The sequence below is a fragment of the Micropterus salmoides genome, unplaced genomic scaffold, assembly GCF_014851395.1.
Source record: "Micropterus salmoides isolate LMB-PRFRI ecotype aquatic unplaced genomic scaffold, ASM1485139v1 Ms_hic_scaffold_12, whole genome shotgun sequence".
Taxonomy (NCBI): domain Eukaryota; kingdom Metazoa; phylum Chordata; class Actinopteri; order Centrarchiformes; family Centrarchidae; genus Micropterus; species Micropterus salmoides.
The window spans coordinates 33,610,984-33,626,505 of record NW_024040263.1 but is presented as its reverse complement, the minus strand read 5'-3'; the positions used below and the strand labels follow the sequence as shown (position 1 = coordinate 33,626,505).

At 43.0% G+C, this 15,522-nt stretch overlaps 1 protein-coding gene across 2 annotated transcripts in view; it reads left to right on the top strand.

The window, feature by feature from the left end:
* Positions 1-1,254: 1,254 nt before the first annotated feature.
* Positions 1,255-15,522, top strand: part of si:dkey-28b4.8 (sarcoplasmic/endoplasmic reticulum calcium ATPase 2) — a 38,065-nt gene continuing 23,797 nt past the window's right edge. The window contains exons 1-6 of one of the 2 annotated variants that reach the window (XM_038714642.1): positions 1,255-1,638; positions 5,215-5,334; positions 5,662-5,679; positions 5,797-5,879; positions 6,380-6,484; positions 8,734-8,872. In XM_038714642.1, the coding sequence (XP_038570570.1) occupies positions 5,217-5,334; positions 5,662-5,679; positions 5,797-5,879; positions 6,380-6,484; positions 8,734-8,872 (463 nt within the window). In that variant the 5' untranslated portion in view covers positions 1,255-1,638; positions 5,215-5,216. Of the gene's footprint in view, positions 1,639-5,214; positions 5,335-5,661; positions 5,680-5,796; positions 5,880-6,379; positions 6,485-8,733; positions 8,873-15,522 lie in introns of those variants that run through there. The other variant, XM_038714644.1, reaches the window with a different exon arrangement.

The window sequence follows — 15,522 nt, the reverse complement described above, 5'->3', positions numbered from 1 at the left end:
TATCACGGCTCTGATGTCCAGGTGGCTCAATAATCCCATCCAGGTATTTGATGAGACCTAAACCTGCCGCAATAAAATAAAAATATTGGCAATTTATTCTCGAAAATATGGTAATACATTTAAAACAAAATTATACATATATTTAATGTTATTATAGATATTAGACTGTCCCATCTGGGTGCACTAAAGACGATGCAACCCTGTTACTTACCTTTGGGTCACCCGTGGTGCTAGCAAATGTCTTGGTGGTGTCAATTCCACTGTGTCATCTTCTGTGCATAAATACTATTATTTAAAATATTTTGATGATTTCAAAAAGTGACATATCAAGAAATTTATATTAAAAAAGTAGATTTAAAACTTATTTTAACTTATATTTGACACGCAAATTGGTCATAAAGAAGGTGGGACAAGATAAAAATGTCATTTTAGTTGGTGCTGGAAAGCTTTTTGCGTTCTAGATAATATTTTGGAGCCATTTACTTTCCGTCTCAGGACAAAGTATGATTCACACAACAAGTGCTTGTTTTAGTATTTTGCACATGTATTATTTGAAATTGAATGGGTGGGTCCAGCGGCGTCCTTAGCCCTGGGCTGGAAAAGGATCTCAGAAGGATTTTTCAGCTGCAGCTCCTCTGTGTCCGTCCTCTCTGCTCCACCTGAAGCTGCACTTGAACCTGTGTGGATTTGTGGTGAGGTTAAAGCAGCGGAGGCGTTATAAACATTTCATTTCAAAAGCTATGTTTTGCTCCCCCTTTATTTCGCATTGCCTTCCTGGCTCAGGCGATTTCGGATCTGGCTCAATCACTCACACAGTCCAGAATGTATCCTAAGTGTTGAGGGAGAAGGAAAGAAGTTGCTGTAGGCCGGAGCAGCAAAGCGCCTCAATATTACAGACTTTTCTTTGTGCTGCTGTTACTTCTAGCTGAAGGCAGCAGGGGTGGGTCCATCTAATGTACCTTTAATTTCCATTCATACCTTCAGCCGTCTGTTATCCGCACTTTGCTTCATTAACCGAACTGCCCTGTCATCCAGGCTGTGCGCGCGCAGTTACGCAGTAAAGCGCCGGTCGGGCGCTTGTCACGGTCACAGATGCAAACATTTAGAAAATCAGGCAAGTATCTTTTCAGTTTAAGGCTTTATTGTTGTACAGAAAATGCCCTCCAATTCTGAAATGACCCAAATGGGACTTTACTGACATTACTGTGGTGAAATGTGTACCACGGCGCGCACTCGCAGCGTCTCTGAGTAAAGACGGATCTTTACTTTGAAAGCTGAGACCGGAAGCTGTCGGTGTGACTGTGTTTTCTTGGTCTCGGATGCTGAAGCCTGTAGCTTTCTGACTCTCACTGCAGCCGGATTACACGGAGCGCTTCAATAAGCCTTAATTTTCCAACGACAACATTTTTACCACTCTGGAGAATCAGATGATGCTTCATGGAAACATCACCTGACGACTTTTCCTTCGTCTGTCATAGTATAATAACAGATAGCCAGCTGAAAAACTATTCTTAATATTGTGCTGCTTTCTGTTCTTTGCCGTGAGCAGCTGAGTTACGCATGGTGCTGTGATAACGTTGTCTTGCTGGAACCGTAAGGAGCGCAGACACACGACACACGGGCGTACGGAGCGCTGCGGTAAGCGACCTGCTCCTCTCCGGGGGATTACCGGTACAACGGGACGCTAGCTGCCTAACGTTAGCCCGCCGCTCACATACAGGGACATCCGTGGAAGTCAGCAGCTGTTTTATGGCTCAAGCACTTTAGCTTGTTAAGATGTTTCACCTGTCGTGTGACGCACGACGTCTCAGCGTATGAGCAGTTAATTTTGCAGTCATATCAAATAGCGGGCCCGTCTCATCAGCCGTGTGCAACATGTCGTTATGTCATGCATCTAACCAGGGTTTAGGCTAACGCTACATTTAACGGTGAGCCAGTGACCGGACGTGTCATCATTATTGTTTAGTGCACCGCCAGTGCGTCAGCCTGACGCTGCTGCGTCGCTCCTGTGCGACACACGGGTGGAGGAGGCTGAATGTTGTGATTTGCAGATGGAATCTGTGATTTTAAGGACAAACCCTCCAGGAGTTTAGACACAGGGCTGTTTCTTACAACCTGGCGCAGGGCCTTCACGATCCAGAGAGTGTGTATTTTCACTGTTTTCTCCTTCACCTGTTACATGCACACTTAGTAAAAAAAGGATAGAGCGTTGTGATAAATTCGGCACAGACAACATGAATCACTTATTACATGATGTATTATATGATTTTTGAGTTATTGCAGCCTGCTCGATTACACACTAGTGGTAGAAAGAGATCATGGGAACATTACATTACATTATTGTTTAAATGCATGAAAACTAGCCTGAAGTGTTCATTAGATTTTGACAAGTGCCCCCTAAGTTAAAATGCTTGTTCGAACAGGTAGGCCTAACTGTTTTGTCAAGAGGCAGGAGTGCCTTTAATTGTCAAAAAGAGCTTGGAGCCATATGAGGAAGCCCGAAGCCAAGTAGAGAAGCTGATCCTACAAACACTCGTTGTCTCTGAGGTATTCTCAGAGCCTCCCTGTGGTCCTTGAGGTCTGTTTGTCTCTGTGGCTGCCAGTTTGTGTGGTTGCTAGCTAATGCTGTAAGGCTGTAAGCACTAGGTATTCAGTTAGAATTCAAAGAGGTCCAGTTAGAGAAAATTTCCCGAAGCAAAGGTCTGGAACCTCAAAACGACTAACTTGCGTTATCTTTCAGTGCCATAATGTATAGTTGTATTAACATGTGTTTTTAGTCAACACCGGACTGTCAAATCAAATAATATTTCAGTCTGTTTTCACATCACAAGGGGATAATAAATAATAACTACTCTAATTAAAGCTGCAAGCAGCGTTGGGCGGGTCCCTTGCATTTGGTTTGGTGCAGCTGTGAGCATGTAGACTGAAGTTACAACAACTTCCTGTTTCATGGCGAATCATTGATTTTGGACGCCACGCCACGGGCACGCCGTTTCCCGAAAACTCACTGTTTGTACAACTTTTAATCGTCAGTGGGATTAGACTAGACAGTGAAAACCTGAAGTCGGTCGGACTAATTCTGTAACAGGAGTTCGTTAAAGTACGGAGTGTGTAAATCATCCCAAAATTACCACAAAATTCAAAATGGCCGACTTCCTGTTGGGTTTAGGGCATCGATCCAAGAGGCTTTTTGGTACTTGTGGACATGATACATGTGCCACAGAAATTTCGTGTAGGTAAACCGTGCTGTGGGGGCTGCTTCATTAAAGGTCGCTTCCTGTTGCCAGCAGGTGGCGCTGCGACTGTTTGTGAATGTCGGCATGTACATGTGATCAGGGCGGGACTCTTAATAAACGTGTAAATCTGATCTGATCTGATCATGTACAGTCAAGTTACAACAACTTCCTGTGTCATGGCGAAGCGTGGAATTTGCCGCCACGCCACGGACACGCCATTAACTGCAAACTCATGAGTTTTACAACAAGGCTTCATCGATGTGTTGAGGGCTTTCTGGGACAGTAGCAGTACATTACAACATAAAACGTGTCATTTCCTGTTGCCAGCAGGTGGCGCTATGTCTTTGAGTGAATATTGGCATGTGGGTGTGTTCAGGGCGCGACTCTTATAATGTATTCCAAATTTGGTGCAGATGTGAGCATGCATGCTGAAGTTACAACAACTTCCTGTTTCATGGCGAATCATCGATTTTTGACAGCACGCCACGGGCAAACTGGTCGACTGATAATAACCGTTTGTACAACTTTTAATCATCAATGGGTTTAGAGTGCACAGCGAAAATTGATTAAATCTTTCGTCTCCTCAATTCGTGTGTGTTTCCAAAACGTCTCTGGTGAATCTCGCGGACTCGACTCGCAAGCGTCAATGCACAGATTTGATTGGCTGAGCAGCGTCACATGAGACGATTGGAGCACATGCGATTGGCCTGTGAGTTTCCTGGGCCGCTAAACAAGTACAGTAAATGCAAGAAAAGCTGCGCGGGTTAAAATAGAAACGCTCCGTCACGAGGGGGTGAGTCTCAATAATAAATCTGCTGTAGGTCGGCGGTCCGGTGGGGGGACAGCGGCTGGGTCCGGATCCGGACCGCGGTCCGCCTATTAGTGACCTCTGCATTGGAATATTGCAAGGATTCCAGTAGCAGGTGTTTTAAAGTGTGTAGGTTTTAGTGACATCTAGTGGTGAGAGTTGCGAATTGCTCACTCGCCACTCCCTCCCCATTTCGAAGCGCGTAGGATACAACGGTAGCCGACACAGGACAAAAAGTGTCTTCAGAAAAACTAAATGGTAAATGACTATTTTCATAGTCGACTGATCTGCCACGGCGCTCATCTGCAATCAAATAAGATTTTAAATAGGCCTGGTAAAATAAAATAAAAACTAAAATCAGTATGTGGCGGGCAGCGTTGTTATTGTGGCGGGCCGCCACAAATAAATGAACGTATAGGAAACACTGCCTTCCCTCTGCTGCAGTGGTAACTGGGACCAGAGCGCTCTGTGGGCGGGACTGGCACCGGCCGGTGTCACACCAAAATCTGTGACCTATCAGACGACAATGTTTTCCAGTAACCCCACTTGTGCAGCTTCTCAACACCGAAAACGTTTGAGCACATTTTCGATTCGCCATCAACTTTGGTAAAACTGCTGACAGTTGATTTCTCGTCTCAGAACCGCTCAAAAGTGTATTTAGTGATTCAAAAGCGTACAAAACTTGTAAAAACAAAAGCCGTTCTGCTGGTCGCCTCTTTCTCCGTTACTTTCCGCTTCTCGCATGAATGCATCTTCTTGGTGAGCAGTCTTACAGTCAAGCAGTGGAAGCTGTGCTGCCCCCTGTAGCGCACTGCAGTTAGAAATAAACAACCAGAAATGTTCCTGATATAAAGATTGCAATCTCTCCCTTAAATGGCATAGACCCGCGGTTATGTAGATATAAATGTCATAACGGTTCTTTATGGAAGGTCTTTATACACCACAGGATCTTATTTTGCATTCCTGTCAATAGATCCTCAGAAAAATCACACACTGGACCTTTAAGATGTGGGAAATTAAATAAAATAAACACAAAATAATGTTTGCTATTATCCTCCAGGAGGAAGTTTTTATCCAGGCTGTGAAGAAGGATGATTCTTTTGAAGACCGACTGTGATATTTCCGTTCCGAAGAAGGTTGTTGATGTTCTCTCTCCTTCTGCCTTCATAGTGATGGATAATGCTCACACGAAGACGGTGGAGGAGGTTTTGGGCTTCTTCAGCGTAAATGAGTCCACAGGTCTGAGCTGCGAGCAGCTGAAGAAGAACAGGGAGAGATGGGGACCCAATGGTACAAGTTAAATTTCTTCCAAACAAGCTGGCTGATCACTGTAGCCGCACAGTAGTGACAATGTTTAAATGGCTGTGATGCTGAGGAACAAAACTGATAACCATCATTATAATAAAATGCTGAAGGATTCTCATTGATGGATTGTGTACATTTACTGTACTGTGCTGTCAATCTGCGACATATCCTTTATATATTGTTTTAAGTATCTGCACAGTGTTCAAGTGTTAGCAAAAAATAACTGATCCCTGCTGAAACCAAGCACCAGGGCTGATGATGTCTTTTTCTTTTCCTCTGTCCTCTCTGCTTTCACTCTTTCTTTACTCACAGAATTGCCAGCTGAAGAGGGTGAGCTATCTGTTTTATGATGTCCTGTTCTCTTTCTTTTCTTTCTTTCGTCATCATGAGCTCGTCTAAATCAAAGTCTGTCTTTTTTTCTTTATGCTCATTGTGTTCCCTGTGCAGGGAAGTCACTCTGGCAACTGGTCCTGGAGCAGTTTGAGGATCTGTTGGTGCGAATCTTGCTGCTGGCTGCGTGCATCTCCTTTGTAAGGAAACACAACACATGTAAACACATACGCAATCACAAATACAAGTAATCAGGAGTTGGTCTGGACTGTGCGTTTCTGTACATGAGTTCTCATGCTCGCCCTGGGATTGTTTGGTTTTTATTGTTTCTATTTTTATTGAGCAATTGTTTGCTCTTTTAATGCTCCTTTTAACCTTTGTAACTGTTGTTTTGAACTGTTTTTGTCGCTTTATAATTATTATTAATTTATAATAATAATATAATAATAATTATTATTATTATTATTATTATTATTATTGTTGTTGTTGTTGTTTGTTTTATTAATGCTGATTTTATTGATTTATTTTATTTTCATTTAGATTTTTAAGTATGGATCATGTTTGTTTCACTGTACAGCACTTGGTTTTGAAAAGTGCTATACAAATAAAGTTATTATTATTATAATGCTGCCTCCATCCCTGTAAAGCACTTTGGAACCCAGAGCCACAGTGAACACACATCTTGTCTTTTGTCTCACAGACCCTGGCTTGGTTCGAAGAAGGGGTCGGGACAATCACAGCCTTTGTTGAACCCTTAGTCATCCTCCTCATCCTCATCGCCAATGCCATTGTAGGAGTGTGGCAGGTAAACAGCGTGTGTGAAGGTTTTGTAGACTGACAATCATATATCAAGGCAATTAATATTATATTAATGAGTCTTAAAACGTTGTTATGATGTGTGAAAATGTTTTAATCAACCCAAAGATTCCCCAAATGTATTATTTTACGCCTCTAATGTAAAACAGAATAGCTTCAAGCTACATTTCTACTTGACACAAGGAGTTAACGGGAGTGTAGATTTCACCAGTTATGCACTGAATGTGATCAGGCCGTATCAGGCTTTATGCTATATTCTACCTTTCAGAGATAAACTACAAAGTTCCTCCATGGATATACGAGGGTGCTACTATGATTCGTCTTTATTTTAGAAGCTCTGTGAGGCTCGTGCAGCTTCCCCCAGCGCACGTTTCCCCCGAATCTCTAGAACAGAGGTGATGAGTGCAAAGTTAGCGTGACAGAGAGCCACTATGGCCACATGTAGGGGAAATACGCAAGGTTGCAGTCTACCAGAATTATGTTGTTACTTGCTGGATTTAAATTAAAGCCGAGCCTGGATTCATTTGGTCTGACTGAGACCGATCACTGTTTTTCAAGTGAGCGACTGAACGGCTTATAAGGAAAGTTCATCCTGGAACAGAGGAAGGTTACAGCGAGGCTTGTCTTTGTGTGTGTGTGTGTGTTAGTAGTGGGGAAAAAGATTAGTTGCTTAGGTTGAGTCGAGCGCGCGAGATTCACCAGAGATGTTTTGGAAACACACACTAATTGAGGAGACGAAAGGGAAAAGAGATTTCACATGGCTTTTAATCAAGAATGTATAGATATTTACAGTTTTAATGAAATTCACAAGGTTCTCTAAGCTGCCAGCTGAGCGGACTAACTGCGTCTGTCTGGGCAGCTTTTATGTGGCAGGATGAAGTCATCTTTTCGGGGACGCGGTGGAGTCCGGTGAGGTTATCTGAACCCAAGCCATTCTGCTCCTTCTTCTTTTTAACTAGTACTAACACATGGGCTTTGTGTGTCTTTCTTCTTCCTACTAAATCTCCCTATGCCCTACTAAACTGAATCAGATTATTAGATTAGATTCGTAGGCCCAGTGTGTGTTTTCATCTATGTGTCTTAGGGCCCTTAAGTTGAGCGGTCCTACGCTCAGTTGTCAGCTTTTTAGGTCCACCTAGCTAAACCTTTGGAATGAATGTTCGTTCTTTGTTGAAACTGTTTTAGAGGTGTTGATTCATCATAATGGAGTCTGCAATGTAAGGTGCTGTAGAACTGGATTGCGTTATACTAACAGGTGAGCATTTAAATGCACGGTCTGTGGAGGCTGGTTTTCTGTTCTTGTCTTTTGAGGTTTTGAGGTTGACTTCTGCTTTCAGGAATACTGCATACTCAATTACTCTTGCAGAATAGTTTCAGAATTTGTGAAACCCCATTTCACATATTTTGATGTTGAAATGAGTAGTAGGTACAGAATGTTTCGGAAGCTGTGAGTAGATGACGTCAGCTGCAGTGGCTACAACCATTTCCCCTGTAAAACAGAACGGCCTGGCTTCGCAAGATCTCATGCTCTATAATACTGTGTCCTCTTCCCGGCTCTCTTTGGCCTGGATTTCCTAAAGGTCTGCGTGAGTAAAAACGTGTGCAAACGTGATATCACCAGCAAATTAACACGTAAGCTGATCTGCTAACGGTGCGAATGACGTCTCCCGAAAGTGCAAGACAGCAGCTGTTGTTCATTTACTACTTTGGCCTTAATGAATATGCAGTTTGGGGCGTAACTTACAAATACATTTATTTACTACACGCAGTGTGATCTAACCGGCCTAAAGGCAATTTCCTGTGAGTGCAGCAGCTTCTGTGTTTGATACGTTTGAAAGGAAGCTGCAGAGATGGCTGCTGTTATGGTTGGAGAAGGAGACACAGACGTGATGAAAGAAGACGCAGAGAAATGAACAATATTAGATAAGATTATTCTATACCTTCTTTTCTCCGTGAGATGGAAGAGTTTAGAAAGTTGCGTGGCGCTGTGGAGAGCCCCCAGCTGCAGCAGTGCACGGATCAGGTGTAAAATTCAACCAGCCGGAACTGTGTTTGCTCCCGTTGTCATCTCTGCAGTAATTCTTAGTAAATCGCCCATAACAGATGCTACAATACCAGGCAGACCTTTAGTAAATCTGGCCCGTTGTGTTCACTTGAAAGAAACCATGCCGGAAGAGATTTTTCTACCAGAAATTGAAAGAAACTCAGAGAACCTTTCTGTGTTCCCGTGTCCTCCAGGAGCGCAACGCAGAGAATGCCATTGAGGCCCTGAAGGAGTACGAGCCAGAGATGGGCAAGGTGTACCGACAGGACAAGAAAAGTGTCCAGAGAGTCAGAGCCCGAGACATTGTTCCTGGAGACATCGTGGAAGTCGCTGGTAAGTTGACAAATAGCATTACAAGAAGTAGAGGATGTTGTGGTTGATAGCAAAACCCTCTGCTTACTACTACTGCCTTAGTATTAAACAGTTGAAAGAGATACTTCAGTTCAAGTTGGTCTTCTCTGTCAAGGGATTCCAATGAGGACATTTAACAGTAGCTCCAGCTCATGTATATATTACTTTTTATACCACATGAGGGAATAGTTCACCTTCGCAGTTCAGAAAAATGACTGGCGCAACAGAGGAAAAAGCAGTCTTTGTAGTTTCTCGATGGGGACGCTAGATTTGCAAACTCTCGCACATGCACGCACGAGTCGGTAACGCTTGACTCTTCAACAGCAAATATACCAGGACCGGCTTAAAAATCTGTTGTGTTAAAGAGTGACTAATTGTTTGGAAAAGCTGGTAAATTTCACAAAGCCTTTAGGACGTCAGGTGACGTAGCATAAAGAGTGAAGAAGTCTACAAAGCGGGGAGGTTCAAAAACAGGACCCATCTGTAAAATGACCTGATGGCTGCAGGGCACGCCAAAAGTGGAACACCGTGTCAGTGCTAGCTAGAAGAGGCTGTAGTGATGTGTGTGCAGAGGCAGTAACTCAGATGCTTTGAGATCGTTTTTTATCCTTAAACGGAGTTTGTGTCGGAGTCTGTGTGTCATTTTTTGGTGTTAGTGGACACCATTTTGTTGTTGCTATGTGTATGGCTCAGATTCAGAGTCTGCAAGAGGCTCGGAGCGTGCATGCAGAAAATCCGACCCGATTATTATTTTTAGCCTTTATTGTCCATCTTGGTGGAAATTGATCGTCGACTTCTCCAAACAAAAATACAACAATGACACCACATTTATCACCCATTAAAAATACACACAGTTAAGAGTACAACACTGTACTATCATAAATATACAACAACAATTGTGCCATAAACAAAACAATGGAAATAAGGTTACAGCCTACAAAAACACATTTAAAAGTGCTGTCATTTTGCATTCAGTGCCTGCATGGCATGGGAAATAAAAGATCTCTTCTAGGTGTTCCGGCTCGCTCTTGGGACCCTGAATCGACTGCCAGATGGGAGTTCAGTGGGTGTAAGGCGTCTGCAGATATCTGTCTGGCCTTCCTGAGTACCGCACTGTCTAATACGTCACCAAGCTGCTTTTGTGGCTTGCCAGTCACTTTTCCCGCAATATTAACAATTTTGGAAATCTTGTTTTTGTCTTTCACATTCAGGTTGCCATACCAAGCTGCTATATTAAACTGTAAGATGCTTTCTATCTGGCCCCTATATGCCATCTCATGTGCTGGCTGACCCCAAAGCTCCCCAGCTTCTGAATGGATGGCTCTCTTAAAAATACTCTTTGAGTTTACATTAAAAGTGTGATCAGTTATGTAAAATGTTTCACTACTTCAACAGGCCAGTTGTTAAAGGGGCTATATGTAGTTTTTCACTGAAATTACTTATTAATAAATCGAATTTTCACTGCCTTATTGTCAGTGGGCTCTAACCTCACTCAGAAATGAAGCACACTCCTGTTTTCTCCGTCACTTTTCTGCTTTTAATGTGAGGACGCAGGGTCGGATTCAGCCCTGTGCGCGCTCCCGAGCCTCTCTCTGACTACAGCGACAACTAACGCCACAAAACAACCGGCTCCACGTAATTATACAAGACAACAATAAAGGTAAAATGTGCTGAAGCCTGTCAGACCTAACAGATTCAGATGATGTCGGTGAAAACAGTCACATCAGAAAGTCACGCAGAGCTTGCCTGCCTGACTTTGCTGACTTGTTTAGATTTAGTTAATTTGGTAAGTTGTTCTTGATTTTTGTGCTTCTACCCTGGTTAAGAAGGCTACATATTGAAATTGTTTCTTTTTTTGTTCTGTTTTAACCGTGTTTATTGTTGATATACGATCGGGAGTCTGCACTCCTGGGGCGCGTTGCGGCGCCTATGTGAGTCCGGGATTAGCCTGCAAGAAATTATGTAACGGTAAAAAGCAAATGTGGAGCCTCTAGTGATGCAAGGCGGGGCAGCCAGCTAACGCTACATTAGCTCGGATCTATAGCTGTTTGCTTACTAACATTTAATTTAGATTTGTTGTGGTTTTACCGATACTCAGGTACACAGCTTCTCCACCTCAGTCGCTGTAACGTGACCCACACGATATACAACACTGCAACAAAACGGTCACAACAACACAGAGGAAGAGCCATCCAGCGGTCGGACTGTTATAAAGAGTGGACACAATCTGGTTATAATATTCAGTCCAGCTCACTAACCGTTTCGTTATTATCCAGTACATTTAGCTGTGCTCACATTGCTGAGCCTCCAGTGAAAGACACACAGATAGTAAAGATGGTTACTGAAAGCAGAAGGCGAGCTAACGATGTGGCACTAACTGCAGTAAGTGGAACGTTATCGTGTAACCAACATGGATTAGTTCAACTATTACTGTTGCAGTGGGAGTTCACAGCATGCTGTGTGAAGCTGTCTCCCTGTCTGTCTATAGACTTTTTTTCCAGTAGTGTGCCGGCTCGCTGCTACGCTGCTGTTTGCTTACAAAAGTAACAAACTCAAAGTAAGACCACTTCCTAGTGGGCAGGCAGTGGGAAATAACGTCTTTTTTGCTCTCCAAGGGAGCGTTCTTGTTTTTATAAAAAAAACAATTTCATCTGAATAACGCACCAGTAGCAGTATGATGTAAAAGTTGGAATTGCTCTCCTCCTCAGGTCTCGGTTACTTGTCCTTCTTTTAACCCTCTGAAAATGATGGTGGCTCATCTGGAAAGAGAATAAAAATAATCTACTTAATTAAAGTACAATTACTTTGATGAAATTTTACTTAAGTACAAGTAAAGTTACTGGTCTGAAAATCTACTCAAGTAAAAGTAAAAAGTAGCTCATTTAAAATTTACTCAGAGTAAACGTTTTTTAATCTGAAATAATTGCCATATTAAGCTGTGTTCACACCGAAAGTGAATCCAGCGTTTTGGGCGGCTTGATCACAAAGTCAATGCAAAGACGCGAATTCGCTCTGCGCGGCGCGAATGAGGCGTTTGTCGCGACATCCGCTGGTTCGCGCAAGTTCAAATTTTTGAACTTGGGCGAAAAATTCGCTTGACGCGATGTTGCGAAAGCCTATCAGCGGTGAGATTGTCCAAACGTCACAGGTGGCTTCAGAGCGTTTCTTGGAGAGGACCTGGCGAGCGCCGGGGAGCCGCTAAAGAACGAGGAAGTGGACGGGGAGCAGCTTATTGTCTAGGGCTGGGGCGATTCGTTGGCGTAATCGATTATGTAAATAGGTCGACTCACCTTACGTGCTGCGTCCGGTGTAGTGGGATTCCCTTGCACAAGCGCCAGCTCAACACGTGAAGCAGCATGAACACGTGAAGCGAAAGTATCCCGGCGTGCAAATCCTGTTTACTTTCTGTCTCCACACGAGCACGGCACGTTATCAGTCCGTTAAAATGTATTTCTTCATCGCCTTCATGTTGAAAAGTCATTTCTGCCGTGCTGCTGTCATGCTAACGTAACGTTTCACCGCGTGTCATCTAACGTTCGGTCGTTTCATATTTTCTGTTTATTTAACAGCTGAAAGTAACATTACAGATTATCTGCGACTGGCTGAAAACTGGTATGTTAATCGAGTAATAGGCCACTGTTTTTTCTTTAGAGGACACAAAAGTAGTCGTCAGATTAATCGACTAGTTGTCGATATAGTTGTCGTAATCGTTATGTACAGCTGCATTTTTGATGAATGAGAGTGTTAATCTCACTTACAAACAGATAGCATTTCCTGTGACTACTTCAAAATAAAAGTCAACCTGTGTTTCATCAGTTAAATGCTTTTAATGTGAAGCTGTAGCAGCAGGAAATGTCAGTTTGCATTAGCAGTAACTTAGTAAAGTATTTTTTCACAGCTGGCACTGCGTCATGAAGCTGCTGTTCTCTGCACTTGAAGCCAAAGTGGTCACGGGTTTTTCTTTGCCCTTTTTTTATTTACGGATGTGATTGAAAATGTAGCGAAGTACAATCCTACAAAAAACTACTGTCGGTACACAAATAAATTACTCAATTACAGTAACGTGAGTAGTTGTAATTTTTTACTTTCCACCTCTGCATCTGGCATTAACATTCCTGTCTGTTGAAGGTTGTTGCGGGCGTCATGCTAGCTTACTGGTAAAAGGGCTAAAACGTGCTCCAAAGTTAAATGAATGCAAATTCCTGTCTGACTGTCTTCAGTCTGAACGACTGCTGATAATAGCTTAACCCATTCTTAAACGAGTTGTAGCTTTCTTTTGTTTAAAAAGCAAAACTTGTTTCTTTTGGTATCCCTAATTTCCCTTTCTTGGGGGAAAGACCGCTCTGTCGCTCTGCTCCATTGGCTGTGTTTACAGACCTAAACCATCTTGTAGAGGCTCCACTATTTAAATTTTTTTTTGGGATGCAAAGGTCACTCTCTCAACAGATTTATTCAGTTATGACACTGATTAGTTCATCAATCATTCCAGACTAAACTGAATAATAGCCCCAACATGTTTTTACATAGACACTTATGAAGTGCTGTGTGTGCGGTAGTGCCAGGAGCGCAGTGCATGTCCACTGCATGGTTGTTTATACATTGTTGAAATGCACTGTAGCATCTTTGTTTAGTCATTCTTGGCAAACATCTTGATCCGCGTGTCTGCCGGTACGTCTCTGCCCTCTCCTCTGGCTGCTGTCGTCATGGAAACCCAGGCAGAGACACAAAAAATAACTTATATTAAAATATTTGATTGGAGTGCATCTCAAAGCTAAACATGTTTTGCAGTATAGATTCATGAAAGTTTAAATACATGACCGGAACAGAGGGTCTGTCTAACATGTGCTGTATGTGCCATTGAGCTTGTGTGTAAACCTTTTTCAACCACTTTGTGTTTTTTGAGTGCAACCATATTTTCTCTTTAAGTGTTTCGAGTGCATTTAGAGTTTTATGGTGCTTGTGTCTGCCAGCGTTTGGATTTAGTGCTCTGGCTTTTCTGTGTGGTTGTGAAGGTTGTGCAGGATAGCCTCTGATTTGCCACCACTGGGACCAATCACACGAGAGGAGATGGAAAATCTAACCTGGTCAACACAACTGCTTTCAACATCTCACAGTGCTTCTAAATATTTTTTCTCTTGTCAGATACAGCAGTTCAGACCAGATGGGACCTCATCCTCCTGGTCTGGCTTTTTATACAGTGAACAGTTGTCCATGTGAGAAATGTTTTGTATTTGAGGATTCATGTTGAGGTCAGTTGTATCCACTCATAAAATCAGTCCAGCTTGTAGTAACAGCCTGCACACACACACACACACACACACACGAGTTTATCTTGAGCCAGTAAGAACCCTGTAGAATCGTGAGATACCCACTGCTATTTCAGGGTCCTCGGAGAGATGAAACAGGGTTAGAGGTATGTGTGTGTCTATATAAAAAATGTTCGGCTTCCAGAGCATGGGAACTCAGTGACACTAATCAGAGCTGGAACAACAGGACAAAGCTACAGGCTGTGCTAAATATGACTTACTGTTACTGTCATATTCGCTTCTTCTTCTGACCTGTTGGGACCAATACGAAGACGTGTTGATCATTATTGCAAGTTGATGTGATCACTGTTTTGTCCAGTGATGCATTCTTGTCATCCTAAGCGTTACTCTGCAGACCGGCAGTTTTTTAAACAGTGTAACTTTTCTGTTTAACCAGCTTGGTGTGGACCTACTCTAAAGCTTAGTTCACACTACACGATTATAAGCCCGATGTGCGAGCTCGGTGTCAGCCGGGCTGTGATCGGGGGTAAATCGGTGATCGATCGGCGGTCGCCAGTCGTTATATTGTGGTTGCCATCTTTATAATAACAAACAGCGGTTTCGTCTGTAGGTTCGCGTCATTTCACGTTTCACATTTCACGTGTGTTTTCTTGACAAATCGTGGTTTGGAGACCACGTCGGGCGACATAGCCGCTGTCAGCTCGTGTAGTGCGTGACCCCCTGTCACCGCCTCACGACTCCGGCTGTGGCTCAGGAGGTAGAGCGGGTTGCCTGTTAATCGGGAGGTCGGTGGTTCAATTCCTGGCTCCTCCAGCCTGCATGTCAAAGTGTCCTTGGGCAAGATGCTGAACCCTGAATTATCTCCGGGGGCTGTTCCACCAGTGTATGAATTTGTGTGGATGTTAGTTTCTAAGCGCTTAGGTGTGTTAATTCAATTTTATTTATATAGCGCCAAATCACAACAGCAGTTATCTCACAGCGCTTTTCATAAAAGAGCAGGTCTAGACCGTACTCTGTGATTTACAGAAGCCCAACAGTTCCCATTAATGTGTATGAATGGTGAATGCAGATGTAGTGTAAAAGCGCTTTGAGTGGTCAAATAGACTAGAAAGGTGCTATACAGAGCATTTACATTTACTCCCGTCACAAGACGGCAAGTTGTGTTCAACCGACGCTGAAGGTCATTTAGCCTTAAGAGTTAATGTTCCTGCCCCAGAGTCAGAAAAATGGGCAAAAGAAATGGACCAACATGGATGAGATTTTTCATTGCTGGACAGTCAGGTCATGTCAGTTTGATTTATATCGCCCAAAATTTCCCTCAAGTCCTTTACAGTCTATACAACAAATGCCATATTCTATCCTTAA